The sequence below is a fragment of the Monomorium pharaonis genome, chromosome 2 (genome assembly GCF_013373865.1).
Source record: "Monomorium pharaonis isolate MP-MQ-018 chromosome 2, ASM1337386v2, whole genome shotgun sequence".
Lineage (NCBI taxonomy): Eukaryota > Metazoa > Arthropoda > Insecta > Hymenoptera > Formicidae > Monomorium > Monomorium pharaonis.
In genome coordinates this window covers 21145315-21172739 of record NC_050468.1, presented here as the reverse complement: position 1 = coordinate 21172739, position 27425 = coordinate 21145315, and the positions used below count along the sequence as shown (strand labels likewise).

Here is a 27425-nt window from a genome sequence, read left to right as displayed (position 1 = left end):
AAATGTCAATGACGTGACGTATATAATTAATCTTTTTTTAAATAAAATTTTCAATGTTGGTAACAATATCAAGATAATAAGATTCTGAGATAAAAATAAATTTCGACGTTAATTACTATCTTTTTTTTTTATATATTCAATCGCAGTCGGTCGCATATCGCACGCGTTGTTACGTGTTTCTAGCGTGTACACATGCGTATCAATCATGGCTCAGTTTGCAAAACAATGTGCAATGTTTTCTGAAGCAAAGTGTTAAACAGAATTTAAGAAAAGACTGTTGTCAATCGTGTATTTTGCAGCGATTGTTTCAATCATTTGTCGAAGTGGCAGCTTCAGTTTTAGTGTTCAGTTCAGTGTCGAGTCAAACTCATTGCGAAAATGTCGAAGTATGTATTCACACCAACGAATCAAATAAGGCTGACGAACGTGGCCGTGGTTCGCATGAAGAAGGCTGGCAAGCGATTCGAGATTGCGTGCTACAAGAACAAAGTGATGTCTTGGAGAAACAAACTGTAAGTCCTCCTTTGCCGAGATGTTCTCTACCTGTTTAACCTAAGTTTCTTCATTCACTCATTCGCATTAAAGGCCTTAATTGTATCACTGCGTGTTAAATCTTCTCGATTGTGTTTGTAAAATTCCTTTTCTTTTTTTATATCTTAGGCCTAATTATTTATTCTCTTAGAAAACTAATGTTTCAGTGCTCAGTTTCTAGATTTTGAAGAAATAAGGTTAATTTATTATTACACTTTTTGTGTAATGTAGATCTAAATACACATCACTTATTATTTCTCTTGGAAATGTATTTCAGAGAAAAAGATATTGACGAAGTACTGCAAACAAACACGATATTCATCAATGTGTCGAAGGGTCAGGTTGCAAAGAAGGAAGATCTCCTGAAGGCTTTCGAAACTGAAGATCAAACTGAAATCTGCAAACAGATCCTTGCTAAAGGTGAACTTCAGGTTTCCGACAAGGAGAGGCACCTGGCGCTTGAGTCTATGTTCAAGGACATTGCCACAACAGTTGCCAGCAAGTGTATAAATCCAGAGACCAAACGTCCATATCCAGTTACAATGATTGAGAATGCTATGAAGGACGAGATACACTTTTCTGTTAAACCTAATCGAAATGCCAAGCAGCAGGCACTGGATGTCATCTCACAGCTGAAGGAGGTGATGCCTTTGGAGCGCGTCCAAATGAGGCTGAGGCTTGTCATACCAGAAAAAGAGGCTAGAAAATTGAAAGATAAACTCATCAAATTTATGACCAAGCTAGAAACAGAGGAGTGGGACAATGGATCATTAACAATAATCTGCTTAATTGATCCAGGCCAATACAGAGGAATAGATGAACTAATACGATCGGAGACAAAAGGAACTGGTTTATTGGAATTAGTCAATTTAAATGAGGTAGTTGAAGGAGAGGAACTCTTAACATAAATCATAAATAGGGTTCTAGACACTGTTATTCACCAGGAGAGAATTCGTATTTATTGTAATTCTAATTTATATTCTAAGTATGTGTTGACAATTTTGTTATATCTTAGCATCTTGTTATATCTAATAAAACAACCTGCATTTGTATTTACAAGTATCATTTAAGTAAATTATCTACATATATAAGCGTGTCATATAATCCTATCTCCCATGACACCATTTCTATGAAAAACTGCAATAAACATTTCCTATTGAGATTGCAGTTAAGAATTATGCACTCTTCATTTTAACTAATTTTATTCAGTTTAAAAATTGCAACTTTTTAGATATGTAACGGAATACATATCCATTCTGCAAAATGTGTATGGCTTGATGTTGCTTGATTTAGATCAAGCGTATGGACTAACATTTGGTAACAAATAATGGCGATATCCATAGAATATTTGGTTCTATTTTTTTTTTGTATTTGTAACTGCTGCACTATATCTGTACGCATACGTGTATGTGTATATATATCGTGCATGTGTAGATATTTATACACGTGACTGCAAAAAATTCATGCTCTACAAAAGTTTGCATACGAGTCCTTTCACTTCTCCTCCGTCACTTCTGCTCGCGGAATATAAATGTTCTCCGTGCGTTGATCGCATTTGGCCGCAATACGTGATACTGTTAGAAGGAAGTCCGATAATCTATTCAAGTACGTTTGTGCCTCTTTATCTAGAGCACCATCTCGTACTAATGTCGTGATGCTTCTCTCAGCACGCCTGCATACCGTTCGTGCAACGTGTAGGGAAGCACAAGCTTTCCCACCTCCCTAGTTTTTAAATATCAGGTACAATTAGAATTAACAGAATAAAAAATATGCAAGGAGTAAACAAAAAAATTATAAACACCTAACAAATACACTTCTTTTATAAATAAGAGAGTGGTTTACTATTTATTGTTAATTTATATCTTTATATAATGGATATTATTTGGTTAATTTATATCTTTATATAATGTTCAAATTAGTGGAATGTTATACCTTTCTTCAGAGTTATCTCTCAAGAAATATTGAAAAATGTTTAAAAGATATCAGAAAAGAAAATTTATCTTTTCCTCTGCTCTTCAAAGCTACTTACAATGAATCAATGATATTTAAGTCAGGTAACTATATTGAGTGTAAAAAATATTTAAGTTTTAAATAATAAAGAACAATTTTGAAAAATAGTGTAAGAAGTAGATTCTTTCAATCTTATTTATAATTCATTAAAGAATAATCTGTTAAAAGAATAAAGTATTTTATTAGTAATTATTCAAGCCTTCTATGACACTATTCCAAACAAAGATAAAATCTATTAATTAATCTTCTATTAACAAAAAAAGTAGTGTATTTCCTAGATGTTCACTTTATTTTGTCCATTGCTCTATATATGTAAAAGTACTATAATATTTAGATAATTACTGGAATGATGTAATCCTCGGGCGGAGGGAGCTGATTTGCGTATTCAAGGATCCACTCTTCCAGATCCTTGGTGTGCTTGCTCTCGAAGGACCTGGTCTTCCCAGGCACAGATTTGGAGATGGCGTGACTCAGGTCAAACAAGATCATTTGCACCCTCTTGAGCTTGTCGACGTATGGATGTTCGACCTTGCCATCACAGGCAAACTCCCTCGCCAGTCCTATATAAGATGACAGCTCGTCAGTTGCTCCGAGAGCGTTGAAAATCACGTCGTCCTTCGGCTTCGTGTCCCCAGCGTCCGTGATCGTCAATCCGGAGTCGCCGTCACGCGAAAACACCGCCACCTCGGCCACGTTCGACGTCGTGCCACTGCAACAAATGTCATCGTCAATAAGGTGACAATAACGTATTATCTCGATATAATATTTTTTCCCATAACACACGCAGTGCATCGAATCGGTTGGTCATTTTCGACTGCAACAGAGACAAGTACGTTCCCCGCGCGCGATGCACTTTGAGGTTATAAAGGGAATTTAAACGCGTACTTGTGTCTCAAGGATATACATTGCACTCCGCTCTTGTACATGATAGAGGATTTCCTCCACACTCCTCTGATCAACTCCATTTCGCGTGTCGCTCGTGCGATTTAATCAGTCCGTTTAATATAACTCACGTGTGTGCAAACCTTTGATCGTCAATCGCTAGTGACACCGACCGACGCGAAACAAAACTTACAAAACGAAACGCGTCTGCGATTCCGAACCACACTCACGTCACGCACCATACATCGCACTTCGTCTATCCGTGAGTATCCGTGATTTTTCCGTCATCAGTTTTTTTACTTTTAACGTGTAACTAAATTAATTTTATATTTATTAACTTTAATTAAATTAAATTTTTTTTTAAATATAACTTATTCGACCTTAATTTTCTCAATATGAAAAAAAGCACGTGATTAAATGATGTTGAGGAGAAAGAATGAAACATAAAAAATTGACAGCTCAATTGGAAGCTAGGAATATTGCGTTTATATTTTCTGCATTTGAAATAAAATATATATGTGATTGGATTATTGGAGTATCGAACAGAAAAAAAAAGAAAGAAAATAAGGATAAATGTTTAACCCATAATTCAACTTAAAAAGTTTAATTACAAGGAACAAATCTTCGTCTATTTTCCTTTTCTTTTGTTCATTTTCTTCTTTTTCTCTTTTCCACGCCTAATTAAAAATATCCATCTCATTTTAAGCATTATAGCAGAAAGTATAATTTCATGATGGCGCAGCGCCAAAGAACAGACTTGAAAATTCCGTTAAGATTTACGACACCGCGCGGACATGTCGATCCAGTTCGATTCGATTAATCTCGATTCGTCGAGAATCGATACTCTCAGCGGGCATTGTTTACAAGAATTGCGAAAAAAATCAATCGCGGTCGGACATTGCCACTGTCAATTGCAAAATCCTAAGTTTATCGTTGCATCCTGATCGTCACGCTCAGTTGGTCTCAGGCTCAAACCGACCGCGCCAAACTCATCCAGAGTCATGGCGGCGTCGACGGCGGCGGCGGTCGTGCGATCGTCGCGCGCAACGGAGCACCGTGTGACACCCGACGGTTTGGATTTTTCGCGCTAAACCGTCCGTCCTGTGACCCACGCACGAGCTCGTCGCGAAACCTGCGATGTTTCGCCTGGCGTAGACGGTCGCAACATGTTCGTGACGAACCTGAAGAAGGATTTCTACGATGCGTTACAAAAGAGCGTGAGTCGACGGCCCGTTCTGCCTCGCGGCGACGTGTTTCGCGTCCGCCGCGTATAGGTTACGCGACCTACTCGCACCGTCTCGCTTCTCGAACTCTCTCGGCAACCTCGGCTTCTCCGCAACGTTCCGATTTTCCGGGATTTCTTTTCGTCTTTTCTCTCTGTGTAAATTACGTAAATACATATTCCCTCTTTCCTTTGGACAGCTGGGGGTTTGGATTGCATGCAAGTCTGTAACCATCATTGATCTTTTGATTTTTTATTAATAATAAACATGTCTGTTGTTATACTCTTAAAATCTGTTTGTTATTGTAAACATAAACAGCGTGTACATTCCTTGTATGCTTGTAATAAAGACTTTATCATATTTAATTCATATAAGCTACATGTAATTGTATCTTTGATCTAGTTAAAGAATCGTATATCTGATTTTTTTGCTCTTTATTAATAATAAACATGTCTGTTATTAATAAAACTAGTTTCATAATAACAAACGGTATGTTTATTCGTTGTATGCTGTACAATAAATAATTCTTTATTAAATTTATGCTTGTATTTATAGTTATACATAATTTTTTCTTTTAGGCAAATAGAAAATTATATGCTACATGTCTTTTGTTTTCTATAACTAATAAACTATAAATTATTTTTTATAACTAATAAACATACAATAAAAACTATATTTGTTATATACTTTATTTACAATAAATAATTTTTTATTAAAAATCTGTATTTGTAGTCATATATAATTCTATTTTTCTTTAAATAATTAAAGAAACATCTCATTTCTTTGTTTCTTATTAATGATAAATATACTTATTATCAATAAAATCTTGGTGTTTGTTAATAAAATCTTGTATTTATTAATAACAAACAATATATTTATTTGATATTTGCTTTACAACTAATAACTCTTTTTTATATTTATACTTGTATTACACATAATTTTATCCTTCATTTAAATAAATAGAAAACTAATGTGTAGTTCTTTTGTTTTCTATGAATAGTAAACATAATTATTGGTAAAATCTGTTTATAAATAATAAACATAACGTGTTTATTTGTTATATGCTTTACAATAAATAATTCTTAATTTTATACTCATCCATTGTTATACATAATTTTTTTAGAATCTATTTAAAATTTAAATAAATAGAAAATTGTACATATTTTTCTTTTTGTTTTTTATAAATAGTAAGTACAATCATGTATTTGTTTATTATATACTTTATAATTACAAAATTCTTTATTAAATCTAGAACCATATTCATAGTTATATAATACATAATTCTCTCTTTCTAGTTTTCTTTCGGAGTTAGAGAGTCATGCTTATTGCATCCTTTGATTTTATTAATAGCAAGTGTGACACAAGTAGCATATAATTTTTTAGTGCATAAAAATAACTAATTTTTTTTCCATTTTAGAGGTGCTTACTTCTGGTGAACTTTGATGTCGATGCAATTTGTGCCTGTAGGATATTACAACAGCTTTTCAAAAATGATCATATAATATATACTCTTGTACCTGTTCGAGGTATTCAGGATATGATAAGCGCCTTTGATGAAAATTGTGAAGAGGTAGTGCAAAAATCTTCAAAATATATTCACTATCAGTGATATATTTGGCAATAGTGATTTGAGAAAAAAAATTTTTTTTAGATAAAAAATGTTGTTATGATAAATTGCGGTGGTACTCTAGATTTAGTGGAATTACTTCGACCGGATGAATCCGTGGTATTCTTTATCCTCGACAGTCATAGGCCTTATGATTTATGCAATATATATTCAGAAAGTCAAATACGTATTCTTGGTAAACCCGATGAAGACAATGAGATCCCAGAATATAATGATATATTCCGAGATGATAGTGTATGTAACAAATTATTTTATTCTATCTACAACTCTATATTTTCTATAATTTTGTTTAATTGTATATAGTCAGATGAAGAGGACGCAAGTGAGGAAGAATCAGACAATGAAAACGAAGGCAGGCAAAGTAAAAGGAGAAGATTGAACGAAGAAGATATATTAAGACGAAGTGAACGAAGAAAATGGGTTGAAAATAGGGCAACAATTCTTTTTAATTATTTACAATATAGTTACTATGGCAAATCAGTATGTATTATAATTTCGATAATAATTATTAAAAAATTTTATTTTTAAAACTTATGGTGTATGTTATATTTTATTACAGAGCGCGATAGTAGTGTTTGAGATGGCTTGGAATATGTCAAAGGATAATTTAGATATGGCATGGTGGGCCATAGTTGGTTTCACAGAGCAATCAATCCTTAGTAAGGTAGAGTCACAAGTAACTGTTTTTGAAGAAGGTGCTCTTCAAGCCCATGTTTCAAGATTAACACATAGACAAGGTGTTGATATTGACAAGCAACAACAGCAGCAGAGTATTGTTAAAGTTACTTATGATAAAGAGTATCCTTTTATATGTACATAAAATTTGTTTTTAACTTAATACTTAAATTTGGCATATGCTATGTTAATTTCTTAATAAAAACAGTCTCCAATTAGCATTATATCGTCATTGGACTGTTGAAGCTAGCTTGAAGTACTCAATGTCAACGGCAGTGTCGTTACGTTTATGGTCCATTAGGGGGGAGCAGCGTTTGAAAGAAGTTTTAGCTGAAATGGGTTTACCTCTGGTGCAATCCAGACAATTATTTCGTGCAATGGATCTTACCTTTAGACAAGAATTTAAAGAAATGGTTGAAAAACTAGCTAGCAAATATAATGTCAGTAGCATTATTGGCACTAGTTTTACTCTTCAATATGGTTATCGTTTTAAATATTGTTCATCAGATATGGTGTATGCTATGTTGGCTTTACTGGATTCTACGGTAAGTCAGTATAGTCATTGAATAACTAATAACTACATTTTATAATAACTAATGACTATATCTTACTAATAATATCGTATTTTTGCAGACAAAGGACAGACAACCACAACGTTGTTTCTTAGACGCAATGGACTGTTTGTCACGTACAAAAAAGGATGTTTTAGAAAGTGGCATTGAAAAAGCGAAACTTATGCTTCACAATATTTTTAAAACTGCTCAAAGTGTATTAGAAGCTAAACAAGTAAAAAATTTTGGTTCTTTTTTATATCTCAGTGTGCCAGATGGAAATATAGATAATTATTTATTTGCGCATTCTCATCCCCTGATTATGCTGGCTCAATTTGCCCTCAAAGCATATGTGAATTCTTCAAGAAACAGACGTGCTTCTGAATGGCCTCTAGTAGCCTCTGCAACATTTAATGCAGAAGAAGGATCGTGCCTTCTTGTTGGTATACCGCCAGTCTGCGAGGATCAACCTAGAAGGTAATATTTATAGGCATAAATATAATTTAACCGTTTATGTGATTTAACCATGAATTTTTTTGTTACAGTTTATTTGGGAAAGCATTCGAGCAGGCTGCAAAGAATAAAAATTGTTACACTGAGGCAGATTATTTTGACAGTACAAGTAAGTAAAGAGGAATTTTTTAACTTCATGAGCCAGATGGAATTAATTATATTTAACATTTTTCCTTTTTACAGTAATAAGACTGAAAATTGAAGAAAGACCCAAGTTTCTTGATGCTTTGGCAGCACTCCTTGCGTGATAATCATTATAGATGTAAAAATATCAGAGATAGACGATATATATGACAATCACTTTAATCAAATTTTTAACTAACACGACTATTAAAACAACTCAAAGCACTTTATTGCTAATGACGTATAGTGTCTTTTTTTTAACGCAAATTCATTGTACATTTTTTTAACCAGCGACGGTAATAGCTTTATAATTGTAAAATATTTAATATATATAAATTAGGATTGATATGTAAATCAATAACATCGTGTGAGTATGTGTTGTATAAAAAATGCTAGGATACAACAATAAGTTTACATTAGTAATTTAAGAGATATAATAAATGAAATACTTTTATAAAAAAGAACTCAAAGAAAAAAAATTTTTTTAAATACAAATAAAGTTTGCTATATCGGACAATTGATATGATGCTCATCAGTGCCTACATGCTAAATTTATGTAACAAATGTGTAATTACGTCAATATATGTATTAAAGATTAATACCAGCAAGATAAATATAATATAGCTCGTGAATAAGCTATATAACGATGAATAGGCTATCTTAAACATAAAGCCTCCAGTGCGCTTACTCTGTATTTATTTAGTAATTTATAATATATTAACGTATTTGTGTGCATCTACGTACACTTAAAAATACAATTTGATCGACTTAGTTTTGACAGTGGTATATAATACATTTTTTTTGTTACATCCGCGAAAAATTATGTACACTGAGAGAAAAGTATTGGTTTTTGTGCCTATAATTGCATGGTAAAAAAATTATAGGAGCTCCATTTCTATAATTATTATTGCTACAGCTTAGTAATAATAACAACGTTATGTCTGTAGTTCTACTAATTAAAGAAAAATGTTATTATAAATATTTATAATTTCATATAGAATTTTAATATAATAAAATGTCAAAATATGGATGACAAAATGAAATAAATGTTTTTATATTAATAAATTATTGCACACAACAATGAATGTAATTATTTCTTAAACATGATTTACGTAGTAATAATTAGTAGCTATATTACAACATTACATTAATAAAACAACTATAAATATATAGTTGGCACTGAATGTGACTATTAAATTGTAATTATGTGGTAATCGCAACTATTTTTTTTCTCTCAGTGTAAGAACAAATATAGCTTATACACGAATTTCTTAACGTAAAGAACGACGATATCACAGAGACAGGAGTGTAAAAAGAAATGAGAAAAAGAAAAGGACTTTCGTCTGAACAACTCTTATAAAATTTGACAAGTACAAATTTCGTATTTAATTAACGTTTTATATGACTTTAGGCCGGTTCGCTTATTTTTGATGTTTTATGCACCGCTGCTATTTTATTTATTGGCAGTTTGTTATTGAGAAATCCATCGACGAACTGTTGTACGGAGTCCACAGTAATTTCAGCACCATCCTCCATTACGACGTATATCCCTCGCGGAATATCAATAGCAGTTAAAAGAGGTACTGCATCATCCAAACCAATAAACTCACGAAGAATGTCCGATGTTTCGCACTGTGTCATAAAAATTATTAAATGTTATTAATTCAGAAACGTTCCATATTTAAAAAATATATGCAGTTTTACACTACAGATGTATGTATACAGAGAAAATTTTATAGTAAAAATTACTATGTACCACACGTAGTAGCCACAAACCGTGAGAAGAAATTTCAAAGAATTATACCGTATGTAGTGTAAATATTACGGTAATTTGACGAAAAACATAGTAAAAATTTTCATAATTCTTTCCTTGATTCCTGGTTATTATTTATTATAGTAATTTTACTGTAAAATTTTCTCCATGGATATCTTATAATTAAAAAAACTTAACTCTATTCTTATAAATCTTCGAAAATTTCACAAAAATTATATGATTATATTAAATATAATACCTATTTTTATATACCTCTATATATATATATATATATATATATATATATATATGACACACACACACACACACTTACGTCTAAAGCTATGTAAAATTGTAAACAATCATCAGGATCGTCGTAATTTGGATCATAATCGGGTTGATCCCTTCTATACACTTGTGCAGCTGGCAGTAATACACTTTCTCCAAATTGAATCTCACAGTCATCTCCCTCTGTAAGACAAAAATATTAAACAATTTGGTTTTTATCATATTTTATGTAATTGATTTTTTAAATTTATTTATCATCTTACCAACAAACAAGATAATGGCTGGAGCATCGTGTAACGACGTAGCATACTTTTCTGTTAGAATATTCACCAGTCTACTGCTCCAGGGAAAATTCTGAAAATTTAGATATCTTTTTTATAATATTAATAATTAATTCTGTAAAACTCAAAAGAGAATATTTTAGACCTTATTTTTCATAATCTTTAATAGTGCCTTTTTTCTATTTTATTCTTTTTTATTTGTGATATTGTATTTGAAAAATTTATTTAAATTACCAATCCCTCTGGATCCTCAATCAATTCGGAGCGTCCATCCAGAGTGATTATATTGTCGCGAGGATCTAGAATGACCAGAGTAGGTATTGCCTGAACGTCGAAAGCTCTTGCCAATTTTCGACGTCTTTCTTCTTGATTAAAAGGTATTCTCAACCAAGGCATTGTTTCCGTGTACGCATTGTAGGAATCCTCGCTCCTAAAAATATCATTGAAATCTTTCACTAAAAGTACGCGACGAGAATAAGAGAATATAACTGGTACAACAATAAATGCATAGAAAAGTTCTCTATCAAATGAGAGAAATAAAAACGGTTTGGAATAAACAGCGCTAATTTAAAGAGTGCATTGTGAAAATCTACCTGTCCGAGCTTACGAAAATGACTTCAAAATCATGACCTCTCTCATGGATTCGTTGATACGTATCCACAAGTTGTGGGGTGAATGCTTTACAAGGCGGGCACTAAAAAAAAAACATGTTATTAGGATAATGAGTAACATAAATAGTTGCAATTAGGAAGATACGACACAAACATTGATTAATGGAATTTTAAAGCAAATTGTCAATATTTTTTAATTGGTTACACAAAATTGCAAATTTCTTTATGTAATTAAAGTATGCATAAAAATAAAAAAAATAAAGAATAATTTCATGTCAATAGCAAAAAAATTTTTTTAAATAAATTTTTGATGTGTTCAAAATTTTTTTGCGTTATTAGCATGAAATTCCAATAGTCCTTTGCCTTCTTCTTTTCAAATACTTATATAAAAATTTTTCAAAATCAATTTAAAAATATTTTCTAATAAAAAAAGTCAATAATTTGCTTTAGGATTGCTACGTTAAAAAGATCTTAAACAAGATTATATATCCTCGAAGTAAAATCTAAAAAGAAATTGCTATTTTCTCTCTAATATCATTATAACAATCCAGTCAAGATAATTAAAATTAATATTTGATTTTTTAAGAATCAATTAGAAACAGTTTATTTCGTACAGATACAACTCCCTTGAGAGAGATATGTAACTAATATTGTCGAAGATAGCGTAGAAATATTTTTAACATTCGAAAAAAACCAATAATGATCATAGTCCCAGCGAGAAATAGTACATCGAATCGACATCGATTCGACGTCGAAATCATCATTTCGATGTTGATTCGACGTCGAATTGGTGTCGAATTCATTATCGTTTCTCGCTGGGGTGTATCTTAATACATTTCAAGACCGAAAGTAACGGCGCGCAATAAAAAAAAAACTAAAAAAAAATATATATAAAATCATACAAGAAATTTTTTAGTATTGAGATCTATTATGATCATTTTTAGCCCTTTCTTGATTTTAATAGTGTTACATACGCGCGCACATACACACACGAAATCGCGCGCGCGTGCGTATGTGTGTGTTATTTTTAATTCACTTGGGTATCATTGCTCACCCAGTGTGCACTAAAGTAAATCCCCTTGAAACAGTGGCGGAGCTCCTCGTGCAACATAGGCTCGTTGCTGTCACGGGCTCCACAGGACAAAAGAGGACCATCCTCAAGAGCAGCTTTCGGATGCGGAGGTCTCCAAGGAAATTCCGTGCCAGTAGGATCAGCGATCGTTCGCTCGACTCCTCCTCTTGTTATGACAGATCCGTTGGATGCCTCCAGTAAAATCAACGTCGGCACGCCTGCTTTTATTCGATACCTTCGAGTCAGTCTGGTCTGAAAAAAATTAATTTGTCGCAAATGATACTTTAGAACGGAAATAATAAGAAATAAACTGTAACTTAAAACTGGTAAATTTACTTGTGTATAATTTGAATTTATTAAAACTCAATTTGTAGAGTAAAATAAAAATAATAAACATGTTTTCTTTTTCCAATCAAAAATGTTTAAGAAATAACAAAATCAGCCCTCAAAAATTAGTTAATTTTTCGGCAATAGTTTTTGAATAAAGCATAATTTCATAAATGTACAAAATATATAGAATTTAAAAGCTATTCACTAAAACAAAAAATAAATTTTTTATAGACAAAAAAAAATTCAGCTAGTTTTCGGGATCTAATTTTATCTTTTAAACATGTTTGATTCTCCATAAAAGTACGTGTCTATTATTATATTTTTACTTGACAAATGTATTTGAGTTTCAATAAATTCGGCGAATGGAGATAAGTTTACTTGTGAGACTTCACAAAAGGCTTGCTTATACAATAGTCGTCTATTCATTCCGAAAATAGAATTGCTTGAATCTGGAATTTCAATATTTAAGCATATTCAATATTTATAGCGGAAGCTTTGATTTTTTTTTAAACAGCATGCTCTTTTTACATTGACCGCGATTCAGACGTTTAATTACGATTTCATTTCGTGTCGAAAATCACGCATACCGCACGTAATATCTGTTATTGTTTAATATCAATGTGTGTGTGTGTGTGTGTGTGTGTGTGTGTGTGTGTGTGTGTATGCGGGTGTAATTAATGTGTTACAGGGAAGGAAGGAGATAATGGTCTCATTCAATAGCTGTAATAAACAAGAAACTAAAAGCGTATTTCTCTAGAGACCTTCTGCAGCAATAAGCACAAACAGCTGCAGCCGGAGCTGCTAACGATGCAAGCGATATTACCTTAGATGATATTACTCCTAATAAGGATAATGGAATAAGAGCTACACATGGAAAATAATTATCAATGAAAGTATATCGATGCACGGTTTATCATATCGTATATGCATTGGTCTCAGTTATCTCCACAATTCGCCAAATAATAAACAAATTTTCTATTGTCGTTATCCTTTGTTATTATTATATTATATGTATAATATTTACGTTCGTAATTTTGCGATAACATATATTAAGTACGTATTTAAAAAAAAAGAAACTTCTTTTCACCAGTGCAAATCACGATTTCGGATTTTTTTATATTATGCAAAACTAACGTTATCTGTATGTTAGTGATTGATTTTTTTCTAAAGGAAGAAAAAATACTAGAAGAGTTTATATTACAATCAGCGTACATATTTTCGAATAATAAATAAATTCTCGATTATTCACTATTCATTAATTACTCTTTTTCTTTTCATTTTGTTTTAAACAATAAAAAATGATTGATTTTATTTCCACTTTTTTTAAATATGGTATACCTGTGTAATAATACTTAATTATTTGATAACTTAATTAACTGATTAAGTTAGTCGAAATTCTGTTGAAGTTAACCGAAGATATTTATAATCTTACTAGCGTGAAAGATGTGTGAAAGACTGAGTAACAGATTAGATAGAAGACTGGATAAATGCTTGAATCAACATCTTCGAACATTCTTGTTTTTATCTCTGCATTATTTATCACGTTATCACGGTATACATTAACGATTCTCTTTAATTATTTTTAAAACAACTTTTTAATCTATCTATTTCACTTTCTTCTTTAGTTTATTGTAACGAGAAGAAAATGTTGTGATTGCATTTTTTTTTACATTAAGGTGTATGTATCTTTTCTCAGTCCTTTAGTATATTATTTAATATAATATACACATACAGTTAAAATTAATACAATAGAATATAAAATGTGTTTTTTTCTTTAGAAAGAAACATGATATCTCTCGAGCTACATCCTCAGTTTTTTCGACGAAACTCGCTGACACAAGCTTCTCGTCATAACCGTCGATCGGGTGTCATAATTCGAGCGAGAGGAGAATTCGCGCGCGCGCACCCGTACCGGAGTCTAAACCTTCCAATCTACCCCCCGAAACTGCATTAAGTCGGTCGACCCTCTTCTCGAGCATTCGGAGCCCCTCGCCCTCGATATCTCGAGGGAGGATCGGTCGGGATTTCTCCCGTATCGCGCGGGATGCCCCGTTACGGGTTACTGCCGCGCATAAAGGGTGAAAGGAGGGGACATGGAGAGGGTGAGATGGAAGAGGCGTAAGGCGAGAGAGAAGGGTCTCGTAGCGAACACGGTGGATCGCGCTGTACGTTATCAGTAGTATAATACTTTTGCCGGGAGAAAGAGAGAGAGACAGAAAGGAGAGAGAAAGATAAGAGAGAGAAAGAAAGAGAGAAAGAGAGAGAGAGAGAGAGAGAGAGAGAGAGAGAGTGTGAAAGAAGGGATAGCAGGACGGCGTGGAGGCGCGTCCCTTCATACATTTCCCGCTCCCGCGTCACGTGGTGCCCTACGACGTGATGGTGCTTTCGCGCTCGCCCTCGCTCGGAGTCTCCCGAGCGGTCGATAACGCGTGCGTCCTCCCTTGCTACCGTTCAACGAACGACGCTGCTATCGTTATTTTCCTCACTCAGCCCTGTACACCAGGCACCATCATAAACGCCAGCCCCCAGTTATTAGACCAACCCTCGCCGGCTGTCTCGGTCTCAATACTCAACGACGAAACAGTATCTCGCGAGATCCAAATTAAAAGTGTTTGCTCTCGGAAGAATCAAAACTCCTTATGAAAAAAAATCCAATGTTAATCCTTCGACCCGTTTCGTAATTTGTTTGCGTGGGGAACATTCTTGCTTATTCTTTATATTCAGCATCTCCCCGGAATTCTTGCGACAGATTTTTTTTTTTAATTGCGTGATGCAAATTCTCTTTTAATTCACAAATGTTTTGGATTTATCTAATTTATGCTTTTACTCATCTAGATATTAAGTTCAGTTTAAATGGCATCTTATTTACTTTTATTTTTATTATTATGTTTCAAAAACTTTCTGTAATTAACTTCAACCTAACAAGGATTTAGTTGAAAAGTTCACGGTTTTTTCTCATTATTGGAGAATAAACTACATATTTTTATTTTATTGCAACATCTATATTTACTTGTCTTTTGGCCGTTGACCTTTCCATGTTGCTTTGCATATCAAAGGACTTTCCAGGCGCGTGCTTCACGTCTAAAAGATCGTTGATTCAGTAATAATAATTGATTTCTTAGTGACATATACATATAATTTAAAAAAATAATAAAATATACGTATATTATTAAAAAATTATTATTATTATTAAGTTATTAAACAATCAATAGCCATAATGGGTAAAAATTGTTAGATAAAGCACGCGCCAGGAATATGCTGCGAAATTTATGTGATCAAAGCATTTACGACTCCGTAAATTATGGCCTTCGTGTATTTATCTAATAACGAACGAGTGAACATTTATAACGGTCAGTGTACATTCCCTACTATCACGACATTGCGTTCTATGTGTTTTCATCCCTCTCTCTCTCTCTCTCTCTTTCTCTCTCTCTCTCTCTCTCTCTCTCTATCTCTTTATCCCTGTCTGCCTCTTCTTGTCTACCTCGCGTTCTGTCGTTGTGAGGGCTTTCTCCTCTCGTTCGTTGCCGGCAAAATCGCCCCGGCCGCGAGTTCGAGTGGAAGCGAGCAACCGAGCTAAAAAAGTACCGTATGGGAGAATGAGAGAAAGATAGACGAGACAGAGATCACTTTTGACTGGTTCGCACGCATTCAATCGCCTCCCCTTTCCTTCCTTCCTTCCTTCCTTCTCGCGTGTACAGAAACCGCAGTTTAGTTCCGACGCTTCTGTCGTGCGCGCTCAACTGCAGCCGTCGCGCGACGACACGGCCGCAAGCTCGGCAAGCTCTCCCTCCGTACTCCCTCTCCGGTTATCCATAAGCGCTACTCATAAGCAGTATCCGTAGATAAGCGAATGTGTCGCGTGTAGGCGGCTCGTAGACGGCTTCACGGGATTTACCGGGGGGGTTTTTTTACAGGCCGGCGTTACAACGTGAACGAGATCCTTCCCTTCTACTGCGGAGCGATAATAAATCTGGAATGTTTGAGAAAAAAGAAAGAGAGGAAATTTATATCCCTCGCTGGTTGTTATCGATAAGCAAGTCGCTTCGAAATGTCCGAACGACGACCGAGTGGTTGACGACGCGTTGGAAACGTGATTTTACCTGACGTTTGTAATCGACGATATGTCGAGGATGTTTTGGCTTCACAATACCAGCTAAAAGTTATCGAAATTTAAGAATCGCGAGCTTCTTTTTTTTTTCAATCGACGACAAAAAATTGTAATCGTAAATATGCGGATTTTGCCTCTGAAACCAGAGATTATAAAGAAAAAAAAAACAAGGGAAAAAATTTTCCTCTTAATGGCTTATGCAGCGAAAATAACTTTTTTTGCTACAGTTTTAGGTAAATAACTTTTAATTAACTTTTAATTAACTTTTAAATAACTTTTTAAACGAGTAAGTGGATCCAGATGAACTTTTGTAGGAATATTCATTAGAGTTTTATACGTAGAAAATTTGATTTAATTCGTAATGGCGTTTCCTCATGGTACTTCCTCATCAAATTTGCAAATGTATGATCAAACGCGATTTTACATAAGAATCTAGAGTAAAGAAAAAATTAAATAATTTCTAAATTAATAAGAGTATATTACATTCCAATTTTACAGAGATATTTAAATGTGATAATAAAACTTTATATAATAAAATACAATTTGTAAAATTTTTAAATTTTTGATAACACTTCGAAATGTGTGAAGCATACATTCTTGACTTGTACTTGTTGAAATAAGAAAGGACCTGTACCGAGAGATTTTCTCTTTCTAACGCTCGGTTAAACATATATCTCGTCGGTACATGGATTCGTGCTAATCGGAATAATTTATAGAAATCGGAGTTTCACCGATTCGCCATCGGCGAATGAGAGAACACCAACTTAAATTCATTCGTTGCCTCGTTACGCGGCTATTAATAATCCACAAAGAGTATTCGATTATAAGTTATAAGGGAAGCAACGGCCGCCATGAAAGGTTTTTACACGACGATTGCGTGGCTCGAAGTTCCTTGTCGCAAGATTGGTTTTTTTTTCCTGTAAACATAGGGACCGGCTTTTCGTGCGAGCAACCTTTGCATTTACCATTTTTCCTTTGACCATCACGGACTAACAGGCCATGAACAATTCATAGGCGTGCACTGGCGTCGAAAAAAAGGGAATGTAACAAAATGTAAAAGCAAACCACAACAGAGAACAGCGGTAAGATTTTGCTTGATAGCTGTGAACACGTGCATATTCGTCCCTGTAGAATCAGGCAACGTTTTTTTTTTTAATAATTGAGATTTATTATTCGAAACAGTGATTAAAAATCGACAAGGCTAATAAAATAATTGACAAGTGAAAGCGATACCTTTTAATTTGGTAATGTACTATATTCTTAAAAGTTTACTAATGCAATATTAAATTTGCACTTAGATTAAATGCTAATCGATAACATATAACAACATAATAATATTATAAGAATATTATTTCTATTATGGAATGTTAATTAATTTAAACAATTTACATTCTAATTATGCTAATCATTACACATAATGTACATGTTAATTATTTATTATCGCATTGCTCACATAATGCATAATCTATGTAAATAACACTTATCGCTTCCACGATTTATTTTTTATTTAAAAAAAACCGATGTCTTTGTCAAAGTGAGTAATGAGTTTGTAATTATCTTCTTCACATCATCGATCTTATTATCTCGTAGTTTCAAATATTTCTGTATGTGTTGAAAAAAATGAATTGTATTAAAGTTAAGTCTTCCTTCTTTTACTTTGTTCTTTAAATTATTTGTTTAGATAGTCATTTACTAATGGAATGTGCGATTACTGATCAATAGACTAGGACTATATTATTACATGATTTACGATGGTCAATTAACAATTGTACGGTACCAAACGGAAGATTAATCTCGCATGGAAGATTAATCTATCACGTACCCAAATGGAATGATAGATCTAGGGAAATGAACCGAGAGAGAAGAGGGGAAGAGGAAAGAGAAAGAGAGAGAGAGAGAGGAAGGAAAGAGAGAGAAAGACAGAGAAAGAATGAGTGAGTGAGTGAACCAGCTAACTAGCTGTCAACCAATCTATACGATAACTTAATTAGCAAATTTCGAATAATCAGTAGAAACAAATGTACATACATACGCTAATATATTTCTCCGACCACAATGTTTGAATTAACATCTCGGCGAATTACTTTGTTAGCTATATCGTGCATAAATAATTACATTACGTTATATTAACATACATCTGTCAAGTCAGATACAATCCAGATCTGACATACTCTCGTCCCGAATTTCAAATAATTTACAAGGTGTTTATAAAAAGATTGCCACAAAATCTCAGATGTACCGTACTTTTTGGCTGTAAATTTTTTATTGCGAGATGAATTTTGAAGACAAAGATTGTCAATACCAATATACTAATTTTATTTTTAGATTATATTTATAAACAAAGGCTAAAAATAAAATTTCGAAAACAAATACAAACTAGAAAATGTCTTCACATTTTCATTTTTTTTCTTTAAGAAGCTATTAATAGGAATTCTTTGCAGATTAATGTATATGAAGATTTGTTCTTAGATCCTTTCACCTTAATGAAAATATTTTTTTGTCGATTACACAAATATGTTATACCGTAAGATAACATGGAACACGACTATATACAAAGGTTAAATTAGATTAAATTCATTTCCAGATTTTATCTAGACTTTATATTTAAAAAGATGAATACATGAACTACATAAGTTTTTAATTTCTTTAAATATCTAAACAGTTTATGTTCTTATCAATATTATCAATATTAATGCAGTACAATATTTATTTTTCGAGAAATAAGGAGATATTGAGATATCTGTATTGATGACTTTTCTCTAATACAATTTCAATCAACTTTCCTTAATAAAAGAATTCACTAAATGCTCTTTTATTTTTTCCTATACATACAGAATTAAACATCTTCATAACAATACTTCGAATTATAGTTTTGCAAAGTTCATTCAGAATTAAAGTGAAGTGTATAGAGTCCGCAATTACACATTTCGCCTTTTCACGATATATTTCAATCGATGTTGCAGCCGCGTGAATGCAGAGCAAATTATCAAATCATGAACGCCAACATTATTTCAATTCAAAAGCTGATTTCTGTGATTAAAATTCAAAACGCAATTACATGCTTGATGAATTATGAAGAGAAAGTCAGCGAAGAGAGACGATTTGAAATTCGATAGCACACTCGTTCGTACTTTCGGACATTCCCAAGGGAAACGTCGCTTCAACTTTCATGAATTCTCGTATGCACGAGCTCGCGCGAACGAAAAGAAAGATACACCGTGCTCATCTCTCCGTCCTTCCCCCCCGCCTCTCCTTCCTTCGATTCTTTTCATTATCGCGTGGAACGAAAACGAGAACGCTATTTAAGGAAGATATGGGTCGACGGTCCGTCCGGAATAGAAGGCTCCCCCGTCGTCGGTTTAACCCCTTTTCTTTCCTCGGAGTCACTTTCTCGTTAGCGTTGCTCGTAGATGAAGAGACGCGCGTTTCCTTACGATTTGTAAAAATGTCCGAGCTATGAGCAACCTCGCTGATTAAAACGTCGAAGCGGCGGTGGTGCGTCGTACAACCAAAAGTCTTCTCTTAAGAAAATGTATAGAGATGGAAAAATAATTTTAAAAATGCATCGATGTAAAAAAAGGTGAATGATCGGATCGGCGATGATAAGCGATGCGTTAAATCACGAGTATCTTTTCATAATCTCATTGATCAACAATTGACTCGTGAAATACGCGTGTAAAATAAATAATAAATACATCAAAGCATTTAGGTATAATAAATGAAACAATTGTGAATTCTCGATACACCTAACAAGGATTAAATAATAAATTACACTATAATTATACAATGTACAGCTATATTATAATTATACAATTATATATGTAAATTATATTATAAATAATTATATAATAATAAATTATTCAATAAATTAAATTTTCATCGCATGATAGGCGCCACCGTTACAAAAATAAAACAATATATCTTTTTTATATATGAGAGATTTATTATACTCCGTATATATGATTTAGTTTTAAATAAATGCGCCAGTTTTAATAGCGCGGTTGCATTTTAATAGATGTTTCGCAACAGCGCGAGGTCATTCTAGATAAAATTGAGGTCTAATTCTTCTCAAACGATCTTCAATTAGCTCGGTTTCTCTCGTTCGGCGAAACTATCACAAAGCACTCGTGATTACGGCAGCGTGAGACGCCCTCAAAAGCGATTTAAGCGTGGACTTAATGAGCGAGGACCAATCGCAACGCTACTTGACGTTGATTACAATTCGTCGTTACGGCCTCCTCGAATTGAGACCGATTAAATGTATATATTGTACTCTGTGTACCCATCCCTTTAAATTGTAGACATCAATGAGCCTAAAGTGCGCCGGCTGGATAAAATACAAAGTGATCCAACGTTTCTTTAGTAACGTTTAAACATTGAAAATGTTATCCGCGCGTATATTACATAATATTACCGTTAAGGCGTAAAATTTTAAAGATAAAATAAATATGATCAATGCCAAACAGCAGCCATATTAAATTTTTACTGATATAATATGAATATACCAAACAGCCGGCTATAAAAGCTAGAAATAAAATTTCATTGTAAGAAATTTATTTCGGAGTGCACTTGTGATTGAAAATCCGACACGTGTCTCATTTGTTGCAACGGATATTCGAGAAATTTCTCACGGAGAAAGAGTCAACGTTTTAATCGCGATGTAAAGATATCGCTCCGCGGTGAAGTTACGCTTTCTTCTTACGCCGGCGCCATTGTCAAATATTCAGCACTCTCTAATTTTTCGCGTGCCCCCTCGGGCGAGAAGAAGTTCGAGAACACGATGCATTAGCGGATAGCACGCAACAACGAGACACTTTACTGTAAATGCTGTACACGTATGAAGCATCGCTCCTTCGACCCCGCGCGAGCTATTCACACGCGAGCCCATTCTCACAAAGGCTGGTTTCGCAATTTTCTCTGCCGCTGCATTTTCCTTGCGCCGCCGCCGCCGCCGCCGCCGCCGTCACATCAACGATAATGCATATCGGTGGAATACAATAATAGTAGAAAGATCGCGCGGATAAGTAATGCGTTTCGAAAGGACGAAACGTCGCACGCGTGTGCATTCGTAAGACCGACCTCCGCCGGGAGTGTTCGCACAAATAACATTCGAACCTTAAATAGCGCGACTGTGCGTTCGAAAGGGTTTAAAATGCCTGTGGTTGAAATGAAAAACGGAGATCGTTGTGCGTTGTCGCCCCCAGCCAGAATAATATTCCATGCGTACGTGCATGCAATTCCCAAAATCACCGCCTAAGGCGATGTTTACAGTATACTCGTATTCTGGCAAATTTCTCTCTCCCTCTCTCTCTCTCTCTCTCTCTCTATCTCTGCCATTTATTGAACGGACAAGTAAAAATTTCTTTATATCTGTATTTTTATATCGTTATCTTTGATCATCGTATTCTCTAAACCGCAATTAATATTATTTAATGAATAACAGTCTAATTTTAGTGCTATTTATTTATAACTGTATTAATCAGAGATATGCATCGTTTTCCAGTGAAAGCGCACTGTTTTTCAGTCAATGAGGATAGGTCCTTTTGTTCTAATCGGAATCATTGAAAGATAGTGAATAGATGATTATAGTTATAAGAATAACACTGCAAATTAGTCAGATTTTACTGATTCAGATTTAGAGAGTACACATCTTGTTAATATTGCAAACCGAGGAAAACGATTTTTTATTTAATCTTGAAGAATCTTTTGCGAATTATAAATAAATATGATAATTGAAGATGCAAATGAACAAAACTTTTTCTTTTAATTAGTTTTAACGGTAATCTAATCCAAAGTCCCTTTTTCGTAAGTTAATTTTATAAATCGTTAACTTTAACTCTTAATTTAACTTGGTTTTAAAAAAAAGTATGTAACTTGCCTAATCCTGATTATATATATATATGAGCTACTTGAACGAACTGTTCCTACTTCAAATAGTTTAGCAATACGTAATTTACATAAATGTGTCTGACCAAGCTCGTCAACTATCGCTCGTTTTTCTCGCTTCAAGAAAACATGCATTGTTAAAACTTCAGAAGAAAAGCCGTCTTCCGAATACCATTGTCAAGGTATTCAGTCGCAAATGTTCAAAGTACACATCGACAATAATAGTCATTGAGATAGCTCCGATACGTGACCGTGACGAAAATCTTTCCGTGTGGTCACGACAGTTTTTGAAAACAAACATTCGGATAGAAGAACTTAAAAAAAAAGGAGGAGGAGAGGATACGCGCATAGAAAAGAAAGCGCATAGAAAAAAAAAAAGTTCGAGAGCCATCATGCCGAGAGAGCGGAAAAGTCGAGGAGTCGGCGACTTACTTTTCTCTCGTAATCGTGATTCGGCACGGCGAGCCAGGGTAGATCGACTACATGGGCGCGGAAGCTTTCGTCGAACTCGAGCACGTCGATCACGTTGCTCCAAAGCACCACGTGCACCACCTCGAATCTCTTCCTCTTCTCGGCGCCGCTGCCGCCGCAGCCGCCGCCGCCGCCGTTGTTGCCGTCGTTGTTACCGGCGTTGACACTCGTGTAAAGCTCGACCAGCTGACGGGTGAAATCGTCGCAGGTCGCGTCGGGATTGACGAAGCTGAAGTACACGCCGACGACCTCGCAGGCCGGCCGGCCGTCCTCGTGGACGAGCGCGCCGGCGGCCGGCGAGTCGATCGACAGCCGCGTGTCGTTGAGCTGGCTGCAACGCGCGAGCTGCTTGCCGAGGAACCGGACCTGCCAGCACAGTGGCTTGTTGCCGCCGGCCGACATCCGCGCGGCACTCGCCGCGGACGTTACCTGCTCGTTGACGTACCGTTCGGCCATCGCTCCGCGACGCGACTGGAGCAAAATCGCGCCGCGACGAGGAGCCCTACGTCGACGGGGAAGGGATTGGACGCAGCCAGACGCAGCCGCCGCCGCCGTCGCCGCCGCCAGACCAGACGCCGCGTGTCGCCAACCGACCGAAACCGACGAGATGGTAACGCGAGAGAGCAAACCACGACAGACGAGCAAACGCCGGTAGACTGAATTTGTATCGTTACCGACTTACCGTAGTTACCGTACGAAATCCCCGGGCGCATTCGAAAACGCGCACCCGAAGTCGGGCCTCCCGGCGCGCTCAGCGATATTGAGTCATGTTTTCCTTTTCGAAACAAGATACCTCATGACATTTGCATTGGTTCGGCTCTACTGAATTCTATATACAAAAATGATATCAAATAATAGATACAATAAATTAAACAGCAATCAATAATATAAAGTGTGTAATTAATAATGTTAATTTTGAAGTGATATCGAATTAAAATTCTCATTTAAATTTAAATTTAAATTTTAATTGAGATTTAAAAATTGCTCCAAAATAACTATACAAAAAAAAGTATATTTTTAGATGAAAAAACAACATTAATTGCTTTGTTATTATATATATATATAAATTTAATTTATAAATAAAATAATTAATTTATTTGATCACATTATATTTGATACATTATAATTTTTTTTTTGTTTACGTTAATATTGTCAATCTAACTTTATAAAGTCATGAATATTTAATGCTTTTCAAAATTAGCTCTTAATTTAATTTAATATTGATGTAGCTTCATTAATTGAGCTAGTTTTTTATTTATATAATTTTTGACATAATTAATTAATGTTATAAACTGTTAATTTTAATTTAATTAAAAAAATGTATTAACTTATAGATTGCTTTGAATAGTTCAAATTGGAGAAAGAGGGGAAGAAAGTATATATATTTTCATTATTGTCTTACAATGTCCGATATCTAATAGAAAAAATTTTTAAGACAAAAAATTATTACTATCTAGAAATTCTATTTCTCATTAAATATATTGGATCGTTGTCGGACGCATTGCATATGTCGGATGTTAGACATATGCAATGAATATGTATCCTGCATTAGTTTCCTACCTTTGGTATAATAAAATTTTTTTATAATGTAAATTTTTACTCGAAAAATTTTGCCTTTTTTCTCGGTTTTAACCACTAATATTAGATACTCTTCCAATTTTTTAATTTTATATATATATATATATATATATATATATATATAATTAAATGTATAATATGTGTATAACTGTTACGGATAGTTTAACAAGAAGATAAATATGCACATATCAATATGTATTGTTAAATGTTTTTCTAATTCTTTTGTATTATGCATAAAATTCAATGTTGAGTAAGTTAATAAATATGTTTTCTTAACTAAATTAAAGTTAATGAGTTATATATTATTAATTTAATTACGTTAATAAACAAAAATTAACTTAGCTAAAAGTTTTATTAAGATTATATTAAGTAAAATTAAAAATTAATTTTTAAAAGCGTTATTTAATAATTATTTATATTTTTTTTTGGCGAGAGAGGGATTTTATAGATGTTTTTAAACATCGATATTTGGCTAGCGAATGTGTTTTAAAACTAACAGAATGAGAGATTGTGTGTGTCGGCGCACAGTTCATATAAGATATTAAATTCACAGAAAAGAATTATTATTCAATACTAACACTCGCCGCAGACCGATATAGGCAAACAAAGACAAATGATTATATTATAAACAAGCGCTGTAAGCGTCAAAACGAACGCAATCTCTGTTTTGCATTCCATTTAAATAATTATTAAATGACATGTCATGCTTGGCTTTTAGTGTTTGCTGTCAAATTAGGTATGTCGACAGTATCCGCTGACAGAACACGAACATAATACGGACGCAATTAACTCATGTCAACGTACATACCATGATGTTCTGCTCGAATCTGCTGACGAAGTAGCTAGCATACTGCTAACATTTTACTTTAATGGAGTAAAACAAGATTCGGATTCAATTTTAACGACTTAAAATCCATAAGAAATACTTGGTCTGGTCCAGGTAAATTTATGAAAAAATGCTGTGGTTCTGTGTTAACAGAGATTATTAAATATAATTATGTAAGTATTGTAAGTAATAAATGCCGCATTATTTCAGGATTCCCATCTATGATGTAATAACTATTATATTTTTTAATTATATAATTTTTAATTATATAATTATTTAAACATGTTGTAAATATGTAACTTAAAATTATTTATATTTATTTATATTTTATTAAAGAGAAAAGTCGGTTATGGAGTAGATGTAAAGTTATGGAATTCATAATATTGTGTACTTTATGTTGAATTTTAAGAATAACCATTTAAATTACTTCTTTACATAATATGGCTACTAGTTATGAATGTTTACTGTGTTATTGTAAAAGGTGCATTTCAGTATTGCAGAGAGTCAAAAGTTTTATGGGTGTGTATTCTTTACGTTATTTTGAGAAATATGTCGGATATTCATTTTTTAACTTTAGTATAACTTGAAAAGCTTGAATATATAGCTTTCAAATGACGTAATTGAATTTAATATTTGACGTAATGCGTACATGCATTTGAGGTGTAAAATTATGTTACCTGCGTTTATAGTTTTACTTATTATTGGTTAATATATTTAAATTTTGTTATTCCTTTATAAGTCTCGGGTGTGTAAATATGGATAATTAGGTGAGTAAAGGAAAAGATGAGGAAAAGAAGATTACAGAGAAGTCAAAATCTTCTGATATAAAGATATTTGTTATTTAAAAATTTATGAAATACGTATAAAATATTACTATAAATATTTATTCTTTGCTGACAATAAATATTAAATAAAATATTCATATAATTTTTAAAAATATAAATAATATATATATATATATATTATATAAATAAATAATAAATATTTATCATAAATATTGTATATTGTCTAGTTATAAAGCAATCAATTAAAAAATTTCTTTAATATCTAATCTGCAGGACAAAAAATCAATAATTGTATCGTTTTTTTAATTTTCGAACAGATCTCTAATTTGTAAATTTTAAAAAATAATTACGGGAAATAAAGGATTAGAAAATTTGTATTCTTATTTTAAAAATTGCTAAGAATTTTTAGACAATTAAAACTTTTTCTAATTATCAACATTAGCAACATTACTTTTTCTAATTACAAATTTACGCAAATAACTAATCAGCGGTTATATCGTTTTTTAAATTTTGAACAAGTTCCGAATGGCTATCGCCACAAAAATAAATACATATACAACTACAAAAACGTTACTCTAAGTCTGTTCTTTTTAATTGCACTATATTTTGCATTTAAAATAAAAAATAGTGTAATTAAATTTTAAATATATCGGAAAAATTAGATTAAAAAAGAAAAAGATAAAAAATGAACAGTACGAAAAATTCAGACACAAAGAACAAACATCTCAACCTGCAGTATCAAGGTTCTGACCGAGAATTCGCATGACTAATCACAGAGCGCGTAACGCGTCACAATTAGGCAAGAAACTATGCATATGCAATGAGAATGGAGCAAAAAACACGCGTAAAATTGCAAAGATACCGATCCTTACATAAGGTATATAATTGCCATATGAATAAGCATATTCGACATGACACACATCGGACATTATCAACCGTAATATAAGAATATGCGAAAAATACTATTTAAATCTCAAGTCAGTCATTTGATGTCTGTTTTTCCTCTTATATCTACGATAGACACGTTCATTGTTCAAGGAAACACAAAAGTAAATTTGGCACATTTAAAAATGTTTTGGTTATACTTACAGTACCAGTTAATTTTATGTTATCACAATTAATAAATTACAGTTTAAAATCTTAGGATTCTTTTCTTTTTTAATCAGCACAAATAATTTTGTTTATCAATATCTGAACTTTAAAATCAGTTGCAATAAATAACGAATCATTTAGTTTGTGATGATATATGATAGTAATTTAAACTTTTGCACAAATATCTATTAGAAATTTTATTAGTT

At 33.3% G+C, this 27425-nt stretch overlaps 4 protein-coding genes across 8 annotated transcripts; 2 read left to right on the top strand and 2 right to left on the bottom strand.

Moving 5' to 3' along the window:
• The first annotated feature begins 171 nt into the window (after positions 1–171).
• LOC105828653 (ribosome maturation protein SBDS) lies at positions 172–1583 on the top strand. The gene is made up of 2 exons (XM_012667115.3): positions 172–512; positions 809–1583. The coding sequence occupies exons 1-2, from the start codon at positions 379–381 to the stop codon at positions 1437–1439; spliced, it is 765 nt and encodes a 254-aa protein (XP_012522569.1). The 5' UTR covers positions 172–378; the 3' UTR covers positions 1440–1583.
• LOC105828660 (corrinoid adenosyltransferase) lies at positions 1472–26030 on the bottom strand. 5 transcript variants are annotated; one of them, XM_036283121.1, is made up of 6 exons: positions 26020–26030; positions 20850–20855; positions 14994–14998; positions 3427–3602; positions 2884–3250; positions 1472–2253 (listed from the first exon to the last, which is right to left on the bottom strand). In XM_036283121.1, the coding sequence occupies exons 4-6, from the start codon at positions 3504–3506 to the stop codon at positions 2026–2028; spliced, it is 675 nt and encodes a 224-aa protein (XP_036139014.1). In that variant the 5' UTR covers positions 3507–3602; positions 14994–14998; positions 20850–20855; positions 26020–26030; the 3' UTR covers positions 1472–2025. The 5 variants fall into 5 exon arrangements, with proteins under 5 accessions (XP_036139014.1, XP_036139015.1, XP_036139016.1 ...); XM_036283122.1 differs by having other exon boundaries at positions 3427–3587; XM_036283123.1 differs by lacking the exon at positions 14994–14998 and having other exon boundaries at positions 3427–3595.
• On the top strand, positions 4395–8599 carry LOC105828641 (cell division control protein 45 homolog). Its single transcript, XM_012667103.3, has 9 exons — positions 4395–4640; positions 6064–6216; positions 6298–6507; positions 6577–6753; positions 6833–7071; positions 7157–7493; positions 7582–7976; positions 8045–8121; positions 8196–8599. Exons 1-9 carry the CDS (start codon positions 4590–4592, stop codon positions 8258–8260), a joined length of 1704 nt encoding a protein of 567 aa, XP_012522557.1. The 5' UTR covers positions 4395–4589; the 3' UTR covers positions 8261–8599.
• Positions 8137–23727, bottom strand: LOC105828633 (nucleoredoxin-like). Its single transcript, XM_012667091.3, has 7 exons — positions 22900–23727; positions 12123–12392; positions 11051–11151; positions 10692–10887; positions 10440–10530; positions 10223–10359; positions 8137–9767 (listed from the first exon to the last, which is right to left on the bottom strand). The coding sequence occupies exons 1-7, from the start codon at positions 23392–23394 to the stop codon at positions 9543–9545; spliced, it is 1515 nt and encodes a 504-aa protein (XP_012522545.2). The 5' UTR covers positions 23395–23727; the 3' UTR covers positions 8137–9542.
• Positions 26031–27425: the final 1395 nt, after the last annotated feature.